Source organism: Oryctolagus cuniculus, chromosome 13, assembly GCF_051225735.1.
Source record: "Oryctolagus cuniculus isolate XC-2025 breed Fujian yellow rabbit chromosome 13, ASM5122573v1, whole genome shotgun sequence".
NCBI classification, from domain to species: Eukaryota; Metazoa; Chordata; class Mammalia; order Lagomorpha; family Leporidae; genus Oryctolagus; species Oryctolagus cuniculus.
Window position 1 is genome coordinate 21,065,385 of NC_142879.1, and position 15,780 is coordinate 21,081,164.

The 15,780-nt window shown below is 45.2% G+C and overlaps 1 protein-coding gene across 3 annotated transcripts in view; it reads right to left on the reverse strand.

Annotated features, from left to right (window-relative positions):
• The window catches only part of NUCKS1 (nuclear casein kinase and cyclin dependent kinase substrate 1), a 34,375-nt gene extending 20,708 nt beyond the window's left edge, over positions 1–13,667 (reverse strand). For all 3 annotated transcript variants that reach the window (XR_016218843.1, XM_051821244.3, XM_051821243.3), the window contains exon 1: positions 13,417–13,667. Coding sequence is in view for 2 of the 3 variants with exons in the window: in XM_051821244.3 (XP_051677204.1) it covers positions 13,417–13,433 (17 nt within the window). In the remaining variant the exon portion in view is untranslated. The remainder of the gene's footprint in view (positions 1–13,416) is intronic.
• Between the last annotated feature and the right edge of the window lie 2,113 nt (positions 13,668–15,780).

Consider the following 15,780-nt stretch of genomic DNA (forward strand, 5'->3'; position numbering starts at 1 on the left):
AAGATCAAGTTTTAAGACTACAGCAGTTAAATGATAATGCATAAAATTATGGTAACACGAAGTTAAGCCTTACACAGAAAAGAAAAAAAGTTAACTGGTCCAGTCAAAAGATGTTTTTTATTGGAGTATATAATTTAAGAAGTATGAAAGCCTCAAAAGCTTATATATCCATCTTTCTTTTAAATGATTTTAAGCATTTCCTATCAGCTAAGGCAGCTATTACTATCTTGAAAAAAATCCCAATTCTGTTTCCCTTTGTATTCTAAATATAAGCTTAAAAATCTTCACCTGGAGATGTAAAACAACTTCCATTTTAGTATCCAACAACTTACCTTGCAAGGGCCTTGGATAAAAAAATGCACTGTTAACTCTAGGGTTAAATGCACACAAGTGAACTGAATTAGAAATGCATGTTATCAACTACACTTACACTTGAGCAGAATATTCTTGGTTATACAGCTTATGTAAGATACCATTAATAGGGGCTGGTGCTTTGGCACAGCGGGTTAAAGTCCTGGCCTGTGGTGCCAGGAAACCGGTTTGAGTCTTGGCTGCTCCACTTCCAGTCCAGCTCCTTGCTGATGTGCCTGGGAGGGCATTGGAAGATGACCCAAGAACTTGGGCCCCTGCACCTGTGTGGGAGACCTGGAAGAAGCTCCTGGCTCCTGGTTTTGGACTGGCTCAGCTCTGACCATTGCAGACACTGGGGGAGTAAACCAGGGGACGGAAGATTTCTCTGTAATTCTGCCTTTAAATAAATAAATAAATCTTAAAAAAAAAAAAAAGATATCATTAATATTCAGACAGGGTGGTCAGAACAAGCCACAGCCCATGTTCTATCCTAATGTGCCAGGACAACATGAGGATGGGTGAACTCTGACCACGTGTTTGGGACTCAGATGTAGAAAGTACAGTGACACCCTCAGTTTCATGGGGGAAGAAAGGATATTAAGGAATTTCTCTTTGATTGCTTTAGCCTAATAAAACTATATACTTGCTCTAGCAAGTGACTAATAAAGATATCAGACTACTAGGAAAGTTCATTAAAAACATGACTATTAATTCCACTTACATCAACACTACCAAACTGTACAGTTACAAATGGTTAAGACAGTAAATTTTGTTAAAGTATATTTTTAATCACATAGAGACAATTTTGTATGACAATTTTTTTTTAAAAACCTAGTATTTTGGGGCTTGTATTAATGACAAAGGCCAGGAAAAACAGTACTACAATCAAAATGCAAGGAGGATCTGCATTATTTAGGATCATGTAAAACAGGACATGAGACCAAAGAAAGAAATGTATCCAGAAGACAGAGTTTTAAACCTTAATCATTAATAATCACAGTACAGGTTGTAAACTTGCAGGGGTAATGATTCTGGTCTATCCCATGCTTGTGGGATGACAAGGAAAATGTAATTATTCAATTTCTGGGTGCCAAAGGGATAAACATGGGCCAAGAGACTATTTGAGGGGGCACGAGAATGGTATAGGGCACATCAGATGAAGAGCAATTTAATAAACTGAGAATACTGCACTTGCAACCAAGAAAACATTTTAGCTGCCTTGGGACTTTAATAAGAAGACAGTAGTAAAGGAACCTGCTTAGTTTTAGCAATGAGACTAAGTATAGATTCAACATCAAGATCTTTCTTTTTTATTTTTCCTTTTCAAATGATTTATTTTATTTGAAAGGCAGAGTACAGAGTGAAAGAGAGGGAGAGACAGAGATCTTCCACTCGCTGGTTCACTACCCAAATGGCTGCAACCTCTGGAGCTGGGCCAGATCTAAGCCAGGAGCTTCTTCTGGGTCTCCTGCGTGGGTGCAGTTGCCAAGTACTGGGGCCATCTTCCACTGCTTTTCCAGGCCCATTAGCAGGGAGCTGGATAGAAGAGCAGCAGCTGGGACTGAAACTGGCACCCATATGTGATGCTAGGGTTGCAGGTGGCAGCTTAACCTGCTTAGCCAAGCACTGGCCCATTAATTTTTTCTTCCTTTCTTCTTCCCTCCCCTCCCCTCTTTTTTTCTTTCTTTTTAAAAAAGATTTATTTATTTGAAAGAGACAGAGAGAGACAGAGAGAGAGAGAGAGAGAGATCTTCCATCAGCTGGTTCATTCCCCAAATGGCCACAAAACCCGGGTCCAAAACCCGGAGACCAGAACTCCAGCTCGGTCTCCCGCATGGGTGGCAGGGGTCCAAGTACTTGGGCCATATTCTGCTACCTTCCCAGGCACATTAGCAAGCAGCCAGATAGGCGATAGGCAGTAGAGCAGCCAGGACTTGAACTGGTGCTCTGATACGGGATGCCGGCATCACATGCAGCAGCTTAACCCACCGAGCCACGTCAGCCCCAAACAACTTTCTACCATGTCTGCATCTGATGGCTGCGGTTTCCTTAGGCTATCACTGGAAGTGTGCCGCAAAGCTTATCATGCAGTAAGTACAGAAGCTTATTTACCAGTGCTACAACTATGAGGTCACTTCTGCTGAAACCGATGACATAAGCTGCTTGACAGATCTAACAGATATTCTATAAAATGTATTCATTTAATGAAAAATCTTTTCTACTATAAACAGCTATCCTTGTGTATACCTTATACCATATCACTTATTGCTGTACCACTTTTGGTCACTGACCCAAGTTCCATGACAGAAACAATCATTATGTGTTAGAGCTACAGTTCTGGTATAACCGAGGTACAAAGTAGGCACTCCAGTATTTGTGCTTAGGGCCCAAGTTTAAGAGTTTTGTTAGAAGCTTAATTTTTTATTTTATAGAATTAATATCCAGTCTCCTGCAAGAGCTCATCTCTTGCCACTTGCCCAAGCAACCCAGGAAATTTGGAATTCCTCTATTTTGTTTCTAATCACCTGGTCCTGCTGTTCCCTGTCCTACTGGAGTGCTGTTCATATCACTCCCTCTCCAATCAGACATTCACCTCCTTAATAATCTTAGTACTCTATTTACACTATATAGTCTACCAATTCTTCCTGCCTCTCCTACTTACTGTGAGCTTTTTGTGGCCAGGGAGTTTCACCTCTTCATTAGGGACCAAGAAATGTAGCTAATGGTTTAGGGACTTGGCATCAGCAAAGGAATAACAAGGGAAAAGCCCCAAATGGCCACAATGGCCGGGGCTGGGTCAGGCCCAAGTCGGGAACCTGGAGTTTCTTTTGGGTCTCTCACATGGGTGCGGGGGCCCAAGCACCAGGAAGCTGGATCAGAAATGGAGCACCCGAGCCTCAAACTGGTGCCCATATGGGATACCAGTGTTGCAGGTGGAGGCTTGACCTCCTACATCACGATGCTCGCCCCAGGAAAGTTCTATTTCTAATTGAAAACAAAGAGTTTCTCAAAACACCATTACTTACTTTAAGTGCCAAAGCTAAACTAACTCTTCGGTATAAAGTGACTATCAATAACAAGAACTGGGAGGTCAATACAAGATTTCATTACAGAACTGAGGTTAAAAACAGATTTTTTAAAAATGTACTTATTTGGCCGGCGCCGCGGCTCACTAGGCTAATCCTTCGCCTAGCAGCGCCGGCACACCGGGTTCTAGTCCCGGTTGGGGCGCCGGATTCTGTCCCGGTTGCCCCTCTTCCAGGCCAGCTCTCTGCTGTGGCCAGGGAGTGCAGTGGAGGATGGCCCAGGTGCTTGGGCCCTGCACCCCATGGGAGACCAGGAGAAGCACCTGGCTCCTGGCTCCTGCCATCGGATCAGCGCGGTGCGCCGGCCGCAGCGCGCCAGCCGCGGCGGCCATTGGAGGGTGAACCAACGGCAAAGGAAGACCTTTCTCTCTGTCTCTCTCTCTCACTGTCCACTCTGCCTGTCAAAAAATAAAAAATAAAAAAATAAAAAAAAAATGTACTTATTTGAAAGAAAGAAGAGAGAAGAGAGAGAGATCCACCTTCCATCTGCTGGTTCACCACCCCAGTGGCCGCAACGGCCAGGGCTGAGCCAGGCTGGAACCAAGAGTTTCCTCTGGTTCTCCAGTGTGGGTGGCAAGCGCCCAAGTACTGGATCATCTTCCGCTGCTTTCCCAGGCCATTAGCAGGGAGCGGGACTGGAAATGAACCAGCACCCATGAAGGATGCTGGCATTGCAGGAGGTGGTTTTACCCGCTATGCACACAGGCCCCCGTAATTTTAAATACACACAGTTCACACTCATATTTGGATATGTCATTCAGCTTAAAAGTATGTAGGTCTTAATAGTAATGGTTCTAGCACCAACTAGAAGAATTGTCTTAAAAGGTTTCTTGCTCCTTTCACTACAGCATTAATACCAAAATACCTCCCTGTGTTCAAATTCTTTTTGACTTTATGGCAGTCTCTACAGGTTACCATTTAGGCCAGAGAAAGTACTAGAGCTACTAGATTCTCGACAATCTAATCCAACCTCTATCTTCCCTGTACTTTTGCTAAAGCAATCCAAAGTCTCACTCTGTTCCATTACAGAGTGGCTTTACACAGCAATTCCAATGACCCAAACGTCCTTGTCCATAGCTAACAACTTCTGGTATCCTGATCCCAACACACTTTCTCCCAACTTCCTATTATCTGCAGATCTCATCAGTGTACCACCAATGTCTTCATTTACATCATTAATAAAGACAGGCCAGGAGAGAGCCCTTTAAAGCGGCAGTGTAAGTATCCTCCCAGGATGATGTTGGCTCTCTCTGCGCATGGCTACTGAGGCCCACATTCACCACAGTGAACTACCGTCTCCACCTTACTCACAAGGCCCTCATTTTGTCGAGGTATCAGAATCACTGTCGAAATAAAACCCTGGTATTTTCACAGAACTGTTTTGCTCTAGAAAATATTTTTAAAAAATGAGATGAATTCATTTAAATTGGCAATATTTAAAACATTTTAGCAATAAAACTGTCTGTTCAAACAAAATCTTCCCAGGAAGTACAACATAAAACACAGCTGATTAAAAGAAAAGGCAAGGCCGAGTGTTTAGCCTTCTGGCCGACACCGGTGTCTCCTATCGGAGCGACTGGTTTTGACACTGACTCCAGCTTCCTGCTGAGGAAGACCATGGGAGGTAGTGGCGAAGGTTCCAAGTAACTGGGTTCCTGACACCCATATGGGAGCTCTGGATTGAGTTTCCACCTCCTGGCTTCAGCTGGGCTGTCCTGATCACTTCAGGCATCTGGGCGGGGGTGGGGGATGAGGTGCGTGAATCAGTAGACACGCGCTCTTTCTGCTTCTCAAATTTTAAAAAAAGTTTCTTAACTGGAAGCATTTTAAGAGTTAACCTTGTACTGCAACTTCACTTTAAAATGAGCTTGTGTATCATGTGCAAGAATAATGAAACCTGGTAATCCCCAAGCTCTCCATGAAAGAGACCTGCTTACCTGCAAAATTGCTTGTCTTTGAAAACGAAAGTTGGAAACAAATGTTTACGCTAACACCACAGGCAGCCAGCATCCTGGGGCCTGATTTACACAAGAGGCTTTGTGTGGCTCCATGATGACTTTCACTAATCATTACAAGTCACTTCAGATGCGAGTGACGCACCTGAATCCTGACTCACGCACTAACCTCACACGCACGCGGGGCAAATCATCTTCAGTTCCGCTTACTTGAGGAAGCCAATGCTCAAGGCTCAGTTCTGTCATCCTCACTGAAATGCGGCTCCAGGCTCACTTTACCACCGCAAGCTGTTCAGTGGTAAAGGCTATTTTCCACCCAAGTCCTGCCAACCCTGTGCCCCACAGGCCACTGCCCACACAGGCTACTAACCTTCCTCTCCCAAACTCAACTCTTTCACAGGACAAATGCCCCTGCAGTCAACAATCTGTGCCCATTGTAACCCGGGTTTCCGTCTTTCCTTTCTTCTATCCCTCAAAGATGACCAAGAAACCTCGAGTGCCATGTTTTCTCAGGACACACAAGTGTTGGTTCAGAGGGCACAATCCCTGAACTCAACTCGGGTTAATTTCTTAGAACTGCCTCACTCGTCTTGACCTTCAAGTTCCTTTTACTTCAAATGTGCTGTTTGGACTGTATTATACAGCACTCTTATGTTTAAAATGTAAAAATTAAAAACAAAGTCACAAGATCAAAGAAACTTTAAAGACAAAAAAATTTAGAAAGGGCTACCAAGTTTTTCAAGTAGAAAGTTCTAATTTCTCAAGAATGTTGTTGTGAATGAGCTAGACACATGCCTCAATCTCCTACTGAATATTTAACCAACTTCCTTTTTAGTCCAAATGAGTAAGTACCCATTCACCATGTCCAGTTTCACCAGTAATACTTTTTTTCAAACTCACAAATTTCATTGAGTATTACAAGATAAAGTGCCTCTAAATAATCGGCTATTTTTCCCAATATAAGTTCAATGCAAAATCTATGCAATTGGGACTGAAGGGGGTCCCAGACTAAGCATTACCTAGTTCTGATCTGAAGCAGAGGGTTTTGGAAACTTGTGGAATCGCCCAAATTGTCTAACCCAATCACCAGGGATAAACCTGTAACTAAGTGAGCTTACATGCCATTCATAAAAAAGTCATTTGGTCTGGCCCTGCCAAAACCACCACAGGCGGGGCTCAAAACTCAATGAACCTGTAGCAGGCTAATTTTTGATAATTTTGTATGGACCATGATGTCATAAATATTCAAAAGTCCCTTGGCAGAAAAAAAGTTCTCCACCTCTGGTCTATCGACTCATTACAAAGGAAAAACATGGCGTAGTAGTGCAGGACAGCTCACCTAACAGGAAAGAAAATCGCAGGATTTGAGGGTAAATGCAGCATCTGGGTATGTTCCACGCACAGTGCTCAAGGGTGGACCGCAGAGCAGACCCAAAGCCTTCATCCTCAAGCAAGGTGGCAATGTAGATATGGGGTTCCACGGCTAGCTGCGAGGGTCTAAGTCCAGACTAGGTCTCTGTCAAATGACTTTAGAGTCCTGACAAAAGTGTCATGTCTCATTTATGATGCATCCTAAACAAAAAAGCGAAGTTTCTGACGGTCTGACTTTGCAGCTGCACTTGGGGAAGGTGTGTTATCGGTCTTTATGGCTGTGGAATGTCCTTGGCCAGTGAACCAGCCCCATCTGTAATCTCAGCCCAACAGCAGGGTGGACTTTTACGTTCTCAGCTGAGCTAATTTTTAGTTTCTCAAGTAGTTCATCATCTAGGTCATTTTATCTTGACAGATAAAGGATTCTACATTCCAACCGAAGGTATCCTAGAAGATCACCTTGCTTAGCAGATAATTCAACAGATGCACAATTCTAAAAACATGTATCTCTAAGAAGCACCTGAAAATATACAATATCCAGTGTGAACACTGTAGCAGCTGTGGTCTCTCCAGCTAAAGTATTTCAAAAGCCTAGATTTGTGACTATGTAAATGGTAGTTATTTAAAAACACTACAAAGTAACTCTAGAACCATCAGGTCCACTTCCTAAAATCGATAGTAATCACTTTTTCATAAAATAAAGGGATGTCCAGTTTGACCAAAGTGGTCCTACACTAAATCAAAGGTTTCCTTCTACTGTGTACAACTCAGGAGTCTCCCAGATGGTGTCTTTAGTCTCAACAACCCAAAAAGTGATTTCTGTATCTACAGTGAGGTTGTAAGTATCTTTGCAGCCAACAATTTTTTTCTAACTTGACTAGAATTTAACATTAATACTGCTAAGTTCAAGAAACCAAACGGCCCATTTGACCATGCAGACTGTAAATCACAAGTGATAAAGGGACAACATTCCCATGGACTGTAATGTGGACAGTGTCTATTACAGTATGGTGGCCTTTTACATTTCTGGGAAAAACATACCCTAAAACCAAAACAAAATTTTATTCAAAATTAGCTTTCTCCTTCTTAGTAACCAGCTATTTTTAGAGCTGGAAGAAATTAATGAGATTTGAAAACTATAAAGTGCTTTGGAAGCGCAAGGTCAATTATCCAATGGAGCTCCCATCTTCCATCATATAAATCAGAGGCAAAAACTCTTGTCTCCTGATTTACTGTGCATGCTCCCGTCCACCAGTTTTACAGCTAATTCAGATTTAAAACACTAAGAACAACCACTTACCTTAATTTGTAACCTTTTACATATTAAATCAATCCCTAACTTTAACCTTAATTTTCTAATTATAATGCATTAACACGTTTTATGATAGGTGTTGAAACTTCTTCAAATGCCAAGCCTTTCTTTTAGTCCTTTTATATGATGACTCATAGTGACAGATTATTTTGTTCCTTGGACAACCCTACTTGATCACATATATTTACTTTTAATACGCCTTAGGATTCAGTTAACCTAAGTCTGCTAAGCATTTCTACATACACATTTTAATGTAACATGATCTGGTAATTTTCTTCTTCTGTTCTTTAGGTGGCTTTGAAATCTATACATTTAGTTTAGTCAGAGGAAATTATGAAATGCATAAAGTTAAAACAGGGCTGACATTCACATTTTCCTCCCAAGGACTCACACTAACCACTTCACTGGATTTTTCTCCCCAGTTAGGTGTCCCTTCCTTTAACCCCCTCACATACTCTATTCCCCTGACCCCACAAGCTCATTTTAAAGTTAGCCAAGTCCTATCATGTACTGCTAAGCCTTCCAAAGACGACCTGTGCTGCCACCATGAGGAAGGGTAACACAGAGGCCATCTCACAGGACGGGGAGGATCACACACTAGCAGTGAAATTCCTGCTTCGCCTCTCATTGGTGAGCTATGCCCGTTAGTCTCTACAAGCCTCAGGTCTCACAACAAAATAGGGATAAGATAGACACTGTCTCAACAGTTACTGCGTGATTTTGAAATATGTATGTAAAGTACCTGGCAGAGTATTTGCCAGTAAATGAGTTCTACTGATTTTCAAAGGTTTTTAAAAGAATGTATGCTATTATGTTAAAGGTATACAATCTCAAATACACAATTTGGAAATCTATAAAGTTCTGAAAACTTAAGCATTTTTTTCATAACTCCCACAAAGGTATTTCAACCAGTTTGTTGAAAATGGAATTATATTTTGGTGAAAAAAATTTGAAACCCACATGTTTTGTAATATGCATTTTTCATTAACTTTTTACAGGCCCCTTGTATTTTGGCACAACTTGACCTAAATGTGAGACTTTTTACTCTTTATTAACTTGGTGTGAAACTGCTTTTCACAAAATACTAAAGTGTTTTACTAGTGGGACATGAATACACTGTACAATCCTACTCTCATGTTAAATGTGAAAATTCCAAATTCCCAAATTCATATGGTCCCACTAGTGTGAAACTGGGGATGCGGACCAGTAAGACTGTGGAATAAAATACGGCACACACAAATCTAGCAGAAAGGAGAGTTGCTAACATCTTTATTCTCTCAAAACCAGTCTTGATCTCTACATCTTAGTTCTTGGGGTTTCAAAGTCATCAGTGGTAAACTGAAGAACCCAGACTTTATTTCTGAAGTTCCTTCAAGTTCTTTTTATTTAATACTTTTAATTTGAAAAGCTATCTCTAACAACTTTAAATATTGGACAAAATGCTCATATTAAAGACATTTTGGCCATGTTTTTGGCAAAATATTCCCCAGAGCTAAAAATGTATGTATTAAGAATGTACAACACTGGAGAGACTGCTAGTGAGCAAACACTCGACCATCACCATGCCAAACACCAGGCAAGAGTGGTACCATGCAAAGAATGCCAGCTCTGTACTCAGGAAGTCTGGGTTCAAATCTTCTGTTATTACAGTTATATAACCTTGAGCAACATATTCTTTAAACTTCGTTTTGTTATAGATTTAAAACAAAGGTCCCTATAACAGAGCTTGTCTCTGTGCTTTTCCTCAAATGTTCAGTATGCTACTCCAAAAACCACATTTTAAGCACTGTATTATAATCTTTAGTATAACTAATTACATGGATACTGAGAAAAACGAATGCTTTAATGTTCTTTTATTAACATTAACTCCCTGCCATTATTCATTTTATAAACTACTACACTATGTTATCTTCGATGGCGTATCTTTGTAGGCCAAGTCTACAGAAAGGATTATGTCTTTTTAGAGGAACATGGCATGTAAGTAATAAAATGTACCAGAAATGTAAGAGACGTAAGGAACCAGGCTCAGCTATAACCCCATTTCCTAGGGTATTAAATTTGTCTTCATGTGCATACTGGGAACCAAATTCCACACAAACCTGAATATACTTCTGAGTTTTCCCTTTAACCCTTTTGGTAAGAGAGACTAAGTTTTAGTCCAGGCACATGATTCTTTGAAAGAAAACAATCTGGACTATTGGGAAAACTGGTAATTCTCATATAATGATAAACAATCTTTTATCAACCTCTAAGAGGCTATGTGTTAACGTCTAAATCTTCAATAGCAAACGTTCCCTGCAGTCAAGTCTAAAGGAAAGACAAGCTACAAAGCACGCTTCTGTTACAAAGAGGAGTAACTAGACGGCTGGGAGTGACTTGGACCACTTTCAGCAAGGGAGGAGGATCTCTGCACCCCACGCTAAATTTTAAGAAACCTGGTTTCGGTTTGGGTGAGCCAGTAAATCTCCTGGGCTTTCCCCTCATCCTTCTTCCTTCTTCCCTCACAAGTGTCACAAATGCACTGACAAGTTAGAAATGCCATACTGTGTGTTCTTTCATCAACACTGGCAACGTATTGACCAGGCAGAAGGTAAAGTGATTATGACAGAATAGGGTGAGCACTGGAATTAAGAAATATGGGCGTGGGACCTTGGGACCTAGCAGTGTGTGAAACAAGGCACTTTACTTGTCTAGGTCCCGTAAGTCCTCTGTGAACTGAGTTTGCCTCAACTTCTTTCTAGCTCTGAGGCTACAATTTTATGCTATTAATCTGACTCTAAGCTCTCCTTTACAGGTCAGTAACTATAAAAGGTAAAGACGGCTACTGAAGAATAACACGCTAGACACAGGGCTATGGAAAATCATGCTGTAGCCAAATGGTCCATCATATGTTTTATCTGGAAATCTGTCAAGGTACCATTAGCGTATTTCTTAAACACTCTTTAAATGTTTAGGTTCATATTAAAAACAAAAATCAATATTTACAGTAAAAATGAGCACCGGAAAACTCATCAGAATCATATACAGGCTTGAGTACAGTACAGCACTGCTGTGAACACTGGCATTTCCCCACATGGGCTTATTTTTAAATAAGGGCAATCAGGGCAGGGGTTGTGGCACAGCAAGGCCAGCCGCTGTGTGGGTTGCTGCGTCCCATCCGAAGCGCCTAGTGAGTCCCGGTTACTCTGCTTCCAATCCAGCTTCCTGCTAGGACACCTGGCAGGCAGTTGATGATGGCCCCAACACTTGAGTTCCTGGCACTCAGGTGGGAGACCCAGATAGAGTTCCAGGCTCTGGGCTTAGGCCTGGCCCTGGCCCAGACTCAGCTGTTGGGAAATGAGGGGAGTGAACCAGTGAATGGAAGATCTCTCTCTGCCTTTCAAATAGTCATAAAAAAAAAAAAAAAAAAAAAGGGCTGATTATTCTGAAATCAATGTCCTTTTTATGGTGTCAAATGTCTTACAGATTCTTCAACTACACTTAAACAGCATTTCCCTGGTCAGGCCTTTTTATTGCCAAATTTAACAAACCACCAAACTCAAGTTTAATTATTTCTGCTTTATTATTGGTCACCAGCATATTAAAGACTTCTTTTAAAAGGAGTTACAAAGAGACTTTATCACTAAAATATAATCAGGAACCAAGTTGCTCTGAAATTAACTCGAAAGTGACAAATGAGCCCACAATATGATAACTTCACCCTTCAATTAGAGGCAACAAACAAGGTTAAAATTGTTAACATCAAGAAAAAAGTTGTGCAGAAACCCTAATGCCTCCAAAAAAACTGTCAGAATGTGCTTAATATATTCATCCACACATGCTAAAGTTAAAAATCCAAGTTTCACAGTAAAAAGTTCTGTTCGTGTTCCAGTATCTAAATCTGGGAACATAAATTCGGGCAGATGAAATAAGAAAGTCACTACAATAAAATAAAAAGTCAAAACTTAGTGAAGTTTAAAAAGTGGAGAAATTAATAATTCCACCATACAGTAATTACTCCCAGAAGACAAAAAATACAATCCAGATAACAGAAATCTTTATTATAGTAGTCACTTTTACCCGATCCTAAGGAAATATCTCACGCGAGATGATGGGCTACAAGTCAATTCTCATGTCACACACAAAAAAAATGCGCGCACCACTGTCGCAAACAGCCATTCGGACGCCTCGGAAACTCGCGAAGTTAGCCAGAGGCGCGGGTTCAAACCCGGCGGCAGGGACGGGGCAGCCAGGGAGGCCGCTGCGTCCGCGCTCCCACAGAACCGGGCGGGACAGAACCCTCCCGGGCCTCTGTGGAACTCTGAAGGAACTTCCCTTTGCACAAAACTTGGAATGAAGAAAGGGAAGCGACAACTGTTCGACCTTTTCCAAACTAACCCTGCGAGCCGCCGGGCACGCACCCCCCCCCCCGGCGAATGGCACATTCCACACGCCGGCCCCCAGGCGGGCGGAGGGCGAGTCCACCGGCCGCGGGGGGAGCGCCAACTTGTCCCAGTGCCCAGAGTCCGAGGGTTAACCCCACGTAGCCCCTTCACCATTCCCGCCGCTCGGGGGAAGGAGAGGGTTACGAAAATATCCCGCGACGTGTACACGGGAGCGAGGGGAACGAGAACCTCACGGGATCTGGGTCGCGCTGTTAACCCGCACCTCGCTGAGCTCCGACAATTCCCCGAGCAAGGACACTGCCAGTCGGGGCGAAAGGGTCAACTCCGGGCTTCCGCCTCCTCGAGCTCCGAGGTGGGAGCGAGGCCGCGGCCCGTCCTGTTTTCGGGGTCCCGTCCCGAACTCCCACTTTGGAGAACAGCGCGGGGCCCGCCCACGCCCGGCCCGAGCCCGGGGGCGGGGCCGGCCCGCCCGCGGCGTGGGGGACCACCTCCGGCCCGCGACCCGGGGCACCCGGCGCCCCCACCCCCGCGCCGCCCTCCGGGGGAAGGGCGAGCCCGCCGCCGCCGCCCCTCCCCGCCGAGCTCCGGGCCGCGAGGGGCCGGCCCGGGAGGTGGGGCCTGCCTGCGGGCGCTGCGTCCACACCCTCCCCCCGGCCGCTGGCGGCTCGGGAACACCCCGCCCGCTCCAGTGCGGAGGGTGGGGGAGGCAGCCGGGCGGACCGGAGCCCTGCAGCGGCGCGGGGCGGGGAGGGCGCGCGCGCGGGCGCGCAGCCGCCACCCCCGCGCAGCCCCGCGCGCCAGCGAGGCCCCCCACGCTCAAGGGCGCGCGCGGGCCCCGGCAGGGCGGAGGCCGCGCGTGGCACCGGCGAGGGCCGACTCCAGGCTTCTGTCCCCCACTCCACACCAGGCACCCCAGCCCCCTCCAACCCGCTCCAGGCCTCGGACTCCGCACTGACCTGACAGGCCGAGACATGTTCGCTGTCGAAACAGGACCGAGTCGAGAAGCCAAAGACCAGGACCCCCCCCACCCCGCGCGCTCGGCGCCCCACCCCCCCCGAGCTTCGGCCGATGGGACCGCTGCCGCCGAGCCCCGAGCTGCTGGCTTCTCAAACTCCGCCGCTCCTAGATTCAGGGCCCCTGGATCAGACGAACCCCCCTCTCCCCCGTCTCTTCAAAATGGATGAATCAAACCAGCCGAAAATGCGCCAAAGCCACCGTACAACCAAACGCAGTAGGGCTTGCGCGCTCCGCCCCAACACGCCCGCTCATTGGCGACTTCTGCCAGATGCGCCCAGCTCATTAGTCCGTTTGAATCATCACGTCCCTGAGACCCCGCCCCGCGCTCTGATAGGCTCCACCTCCCCCGTGGGGGTCCTGTTAGTCAAGCTGTTCTGAGAGCGCACGGCCGCAAAACAAAAATGGTCGCTGCTCAGCCCGCCTCCCGGCTTGCACTCCGGAGTGGCAGATTCGCCTTGGGTTTTCTCTTAGTACAACCAGAAAAAAAGATTTATGTGGGGTCCGGCATCGCTCAGTGTTAGTGTAATGGTGTTTCGTTTCGCCTGCCTTGATCACCTGGAAAATCCAGTAATAGCAAAACCCGGAGGACAGGCAGCAGATTCGTCACTAAGGGGCTGCTTCAGAATTGGAGGGAAATTCCTTAGGTTCAAAAAATTTGACCTTAAACCCGCAAGCCCCTTTATTCTGGCTTCATTATTAGCCCTCCGGGGCCCAACCACCCTGCCGGAGTAGAGGAGCAGGATCATAATCAAGGAATATCTTCAACCTCAGTTTCCATTCTGCGTTCTGGACTGGGAGACCCACTTCAGGGTCAGTGAAGTCCCCGACTTGGACACGAGCATTCCCAGGTGTCATGATTAGGAGCGTGAACTCTGAGACCATAAAGTGTCTTGGTTGAGAATCCCGGGTCCACCGCTTAATAACTGTAACTTTCCCTCCTGTGCCTCGGTTTTCTCATCTGTGAAATGGGCAACAACAGTGTTTCGGGCACACGGTAAGTGTTATGCGTTAAATTCGCTTTTTAGAAGATGGCCTCATCCCCGGGTAGAGGTGAGTGGCTGAAGGTAACCCAGTCATTCCGTGTAAGTGCACAGACACATGTATGCCTACTAGAGGCAGAGCACAGGATCCCTGTGGGAGTGACTAGGGCTTGCCCATCCCTGTAAATGGGCTTCAGTCCTTGCCACAGACAGGGTGCTAATAACCAACTGCAGATACACTCCCCAGAGGGCATCAGAAACTCGGGACCTCTGTCTGCCTCCGGAAAGTCGAGTGAACTCAGGCTTCCCTAGAGAAAGAGAATAGTCACAGTTCACGGTGAAGCACTGAACAGGTTACCGTGGCTCTTCCGGGTGACTCCACCCTCTCTCCCAAGAATGCTTTTTGAAAAAATACTAGTTAAAAAAAATAAATAAGGGGCCAACGCTATGGCGTAGTGGGGAAGCCTCCACCTGCAGCTCTGGCATCCCATATGGGTGCCGGCTCCAGTCCCCGCTGCTCCACTTCCAATCCAGCTCTCTACTAATGGTCTGGGAAAGCAGGAAAAGATGGCCCAAGTGTTTGGGCCCCTGCACCCACGTGGGAAACCTGAAAGAATCTCCTGGCTTCAGATTGGCCCAGCTCCTGCACTGGGGCCATCTGGGGAGTGAACCAGCAATGGAAGGTCTCTCTGACTCTCTCTCTCTCTGTTACTGCCTCTCAAATAAATAAAACTGGAAAAAAAATTACATAACATAGGGTTCGCTATTTAAACCATTTTTAAGTACAGTTCTATGGGATTGAATACATTGATGCTACAGAACTCTGTGGACTGAGCCTCTGTACCCGTTACACACTACCTATCCTCCCCCTGCCTCCGAGCCACTTAGGAGTTTGGCTACTCCAGGTACTACCTGTAAGTGGAGTCAGAGAGTCCTTTGGGATCGGCTTTTCCACTGAGCATTCTATTTTCCAGGTTCATCCATGTTGCAGCAGGTGTCAAAACTCCCTCCTTGAACGTCCATACCACTTTTTGTTTATCCATTCATCCATTAATGAGTATCTGGGTTACTTCTTCCTAATGGCTATTGTGAATGGTGCCACCACACTCAGGAGACTGCAAAGAGCTGTTTGAGACCCTGATTTCTCTTCTTTTGGTTATACACTCAGATGTGGAACTGCTGCATCATGTGGCAATCCTATATTTAACCTTTTAAGCAGTCGCCATAAGATTTTCCAGAGCAGGGATACCATTTTACACTCCCACCAGCAATGCACAGGTTTTCCCAATTTTTCCACACCCTGGCCAGCACTTTTTTTTTTAA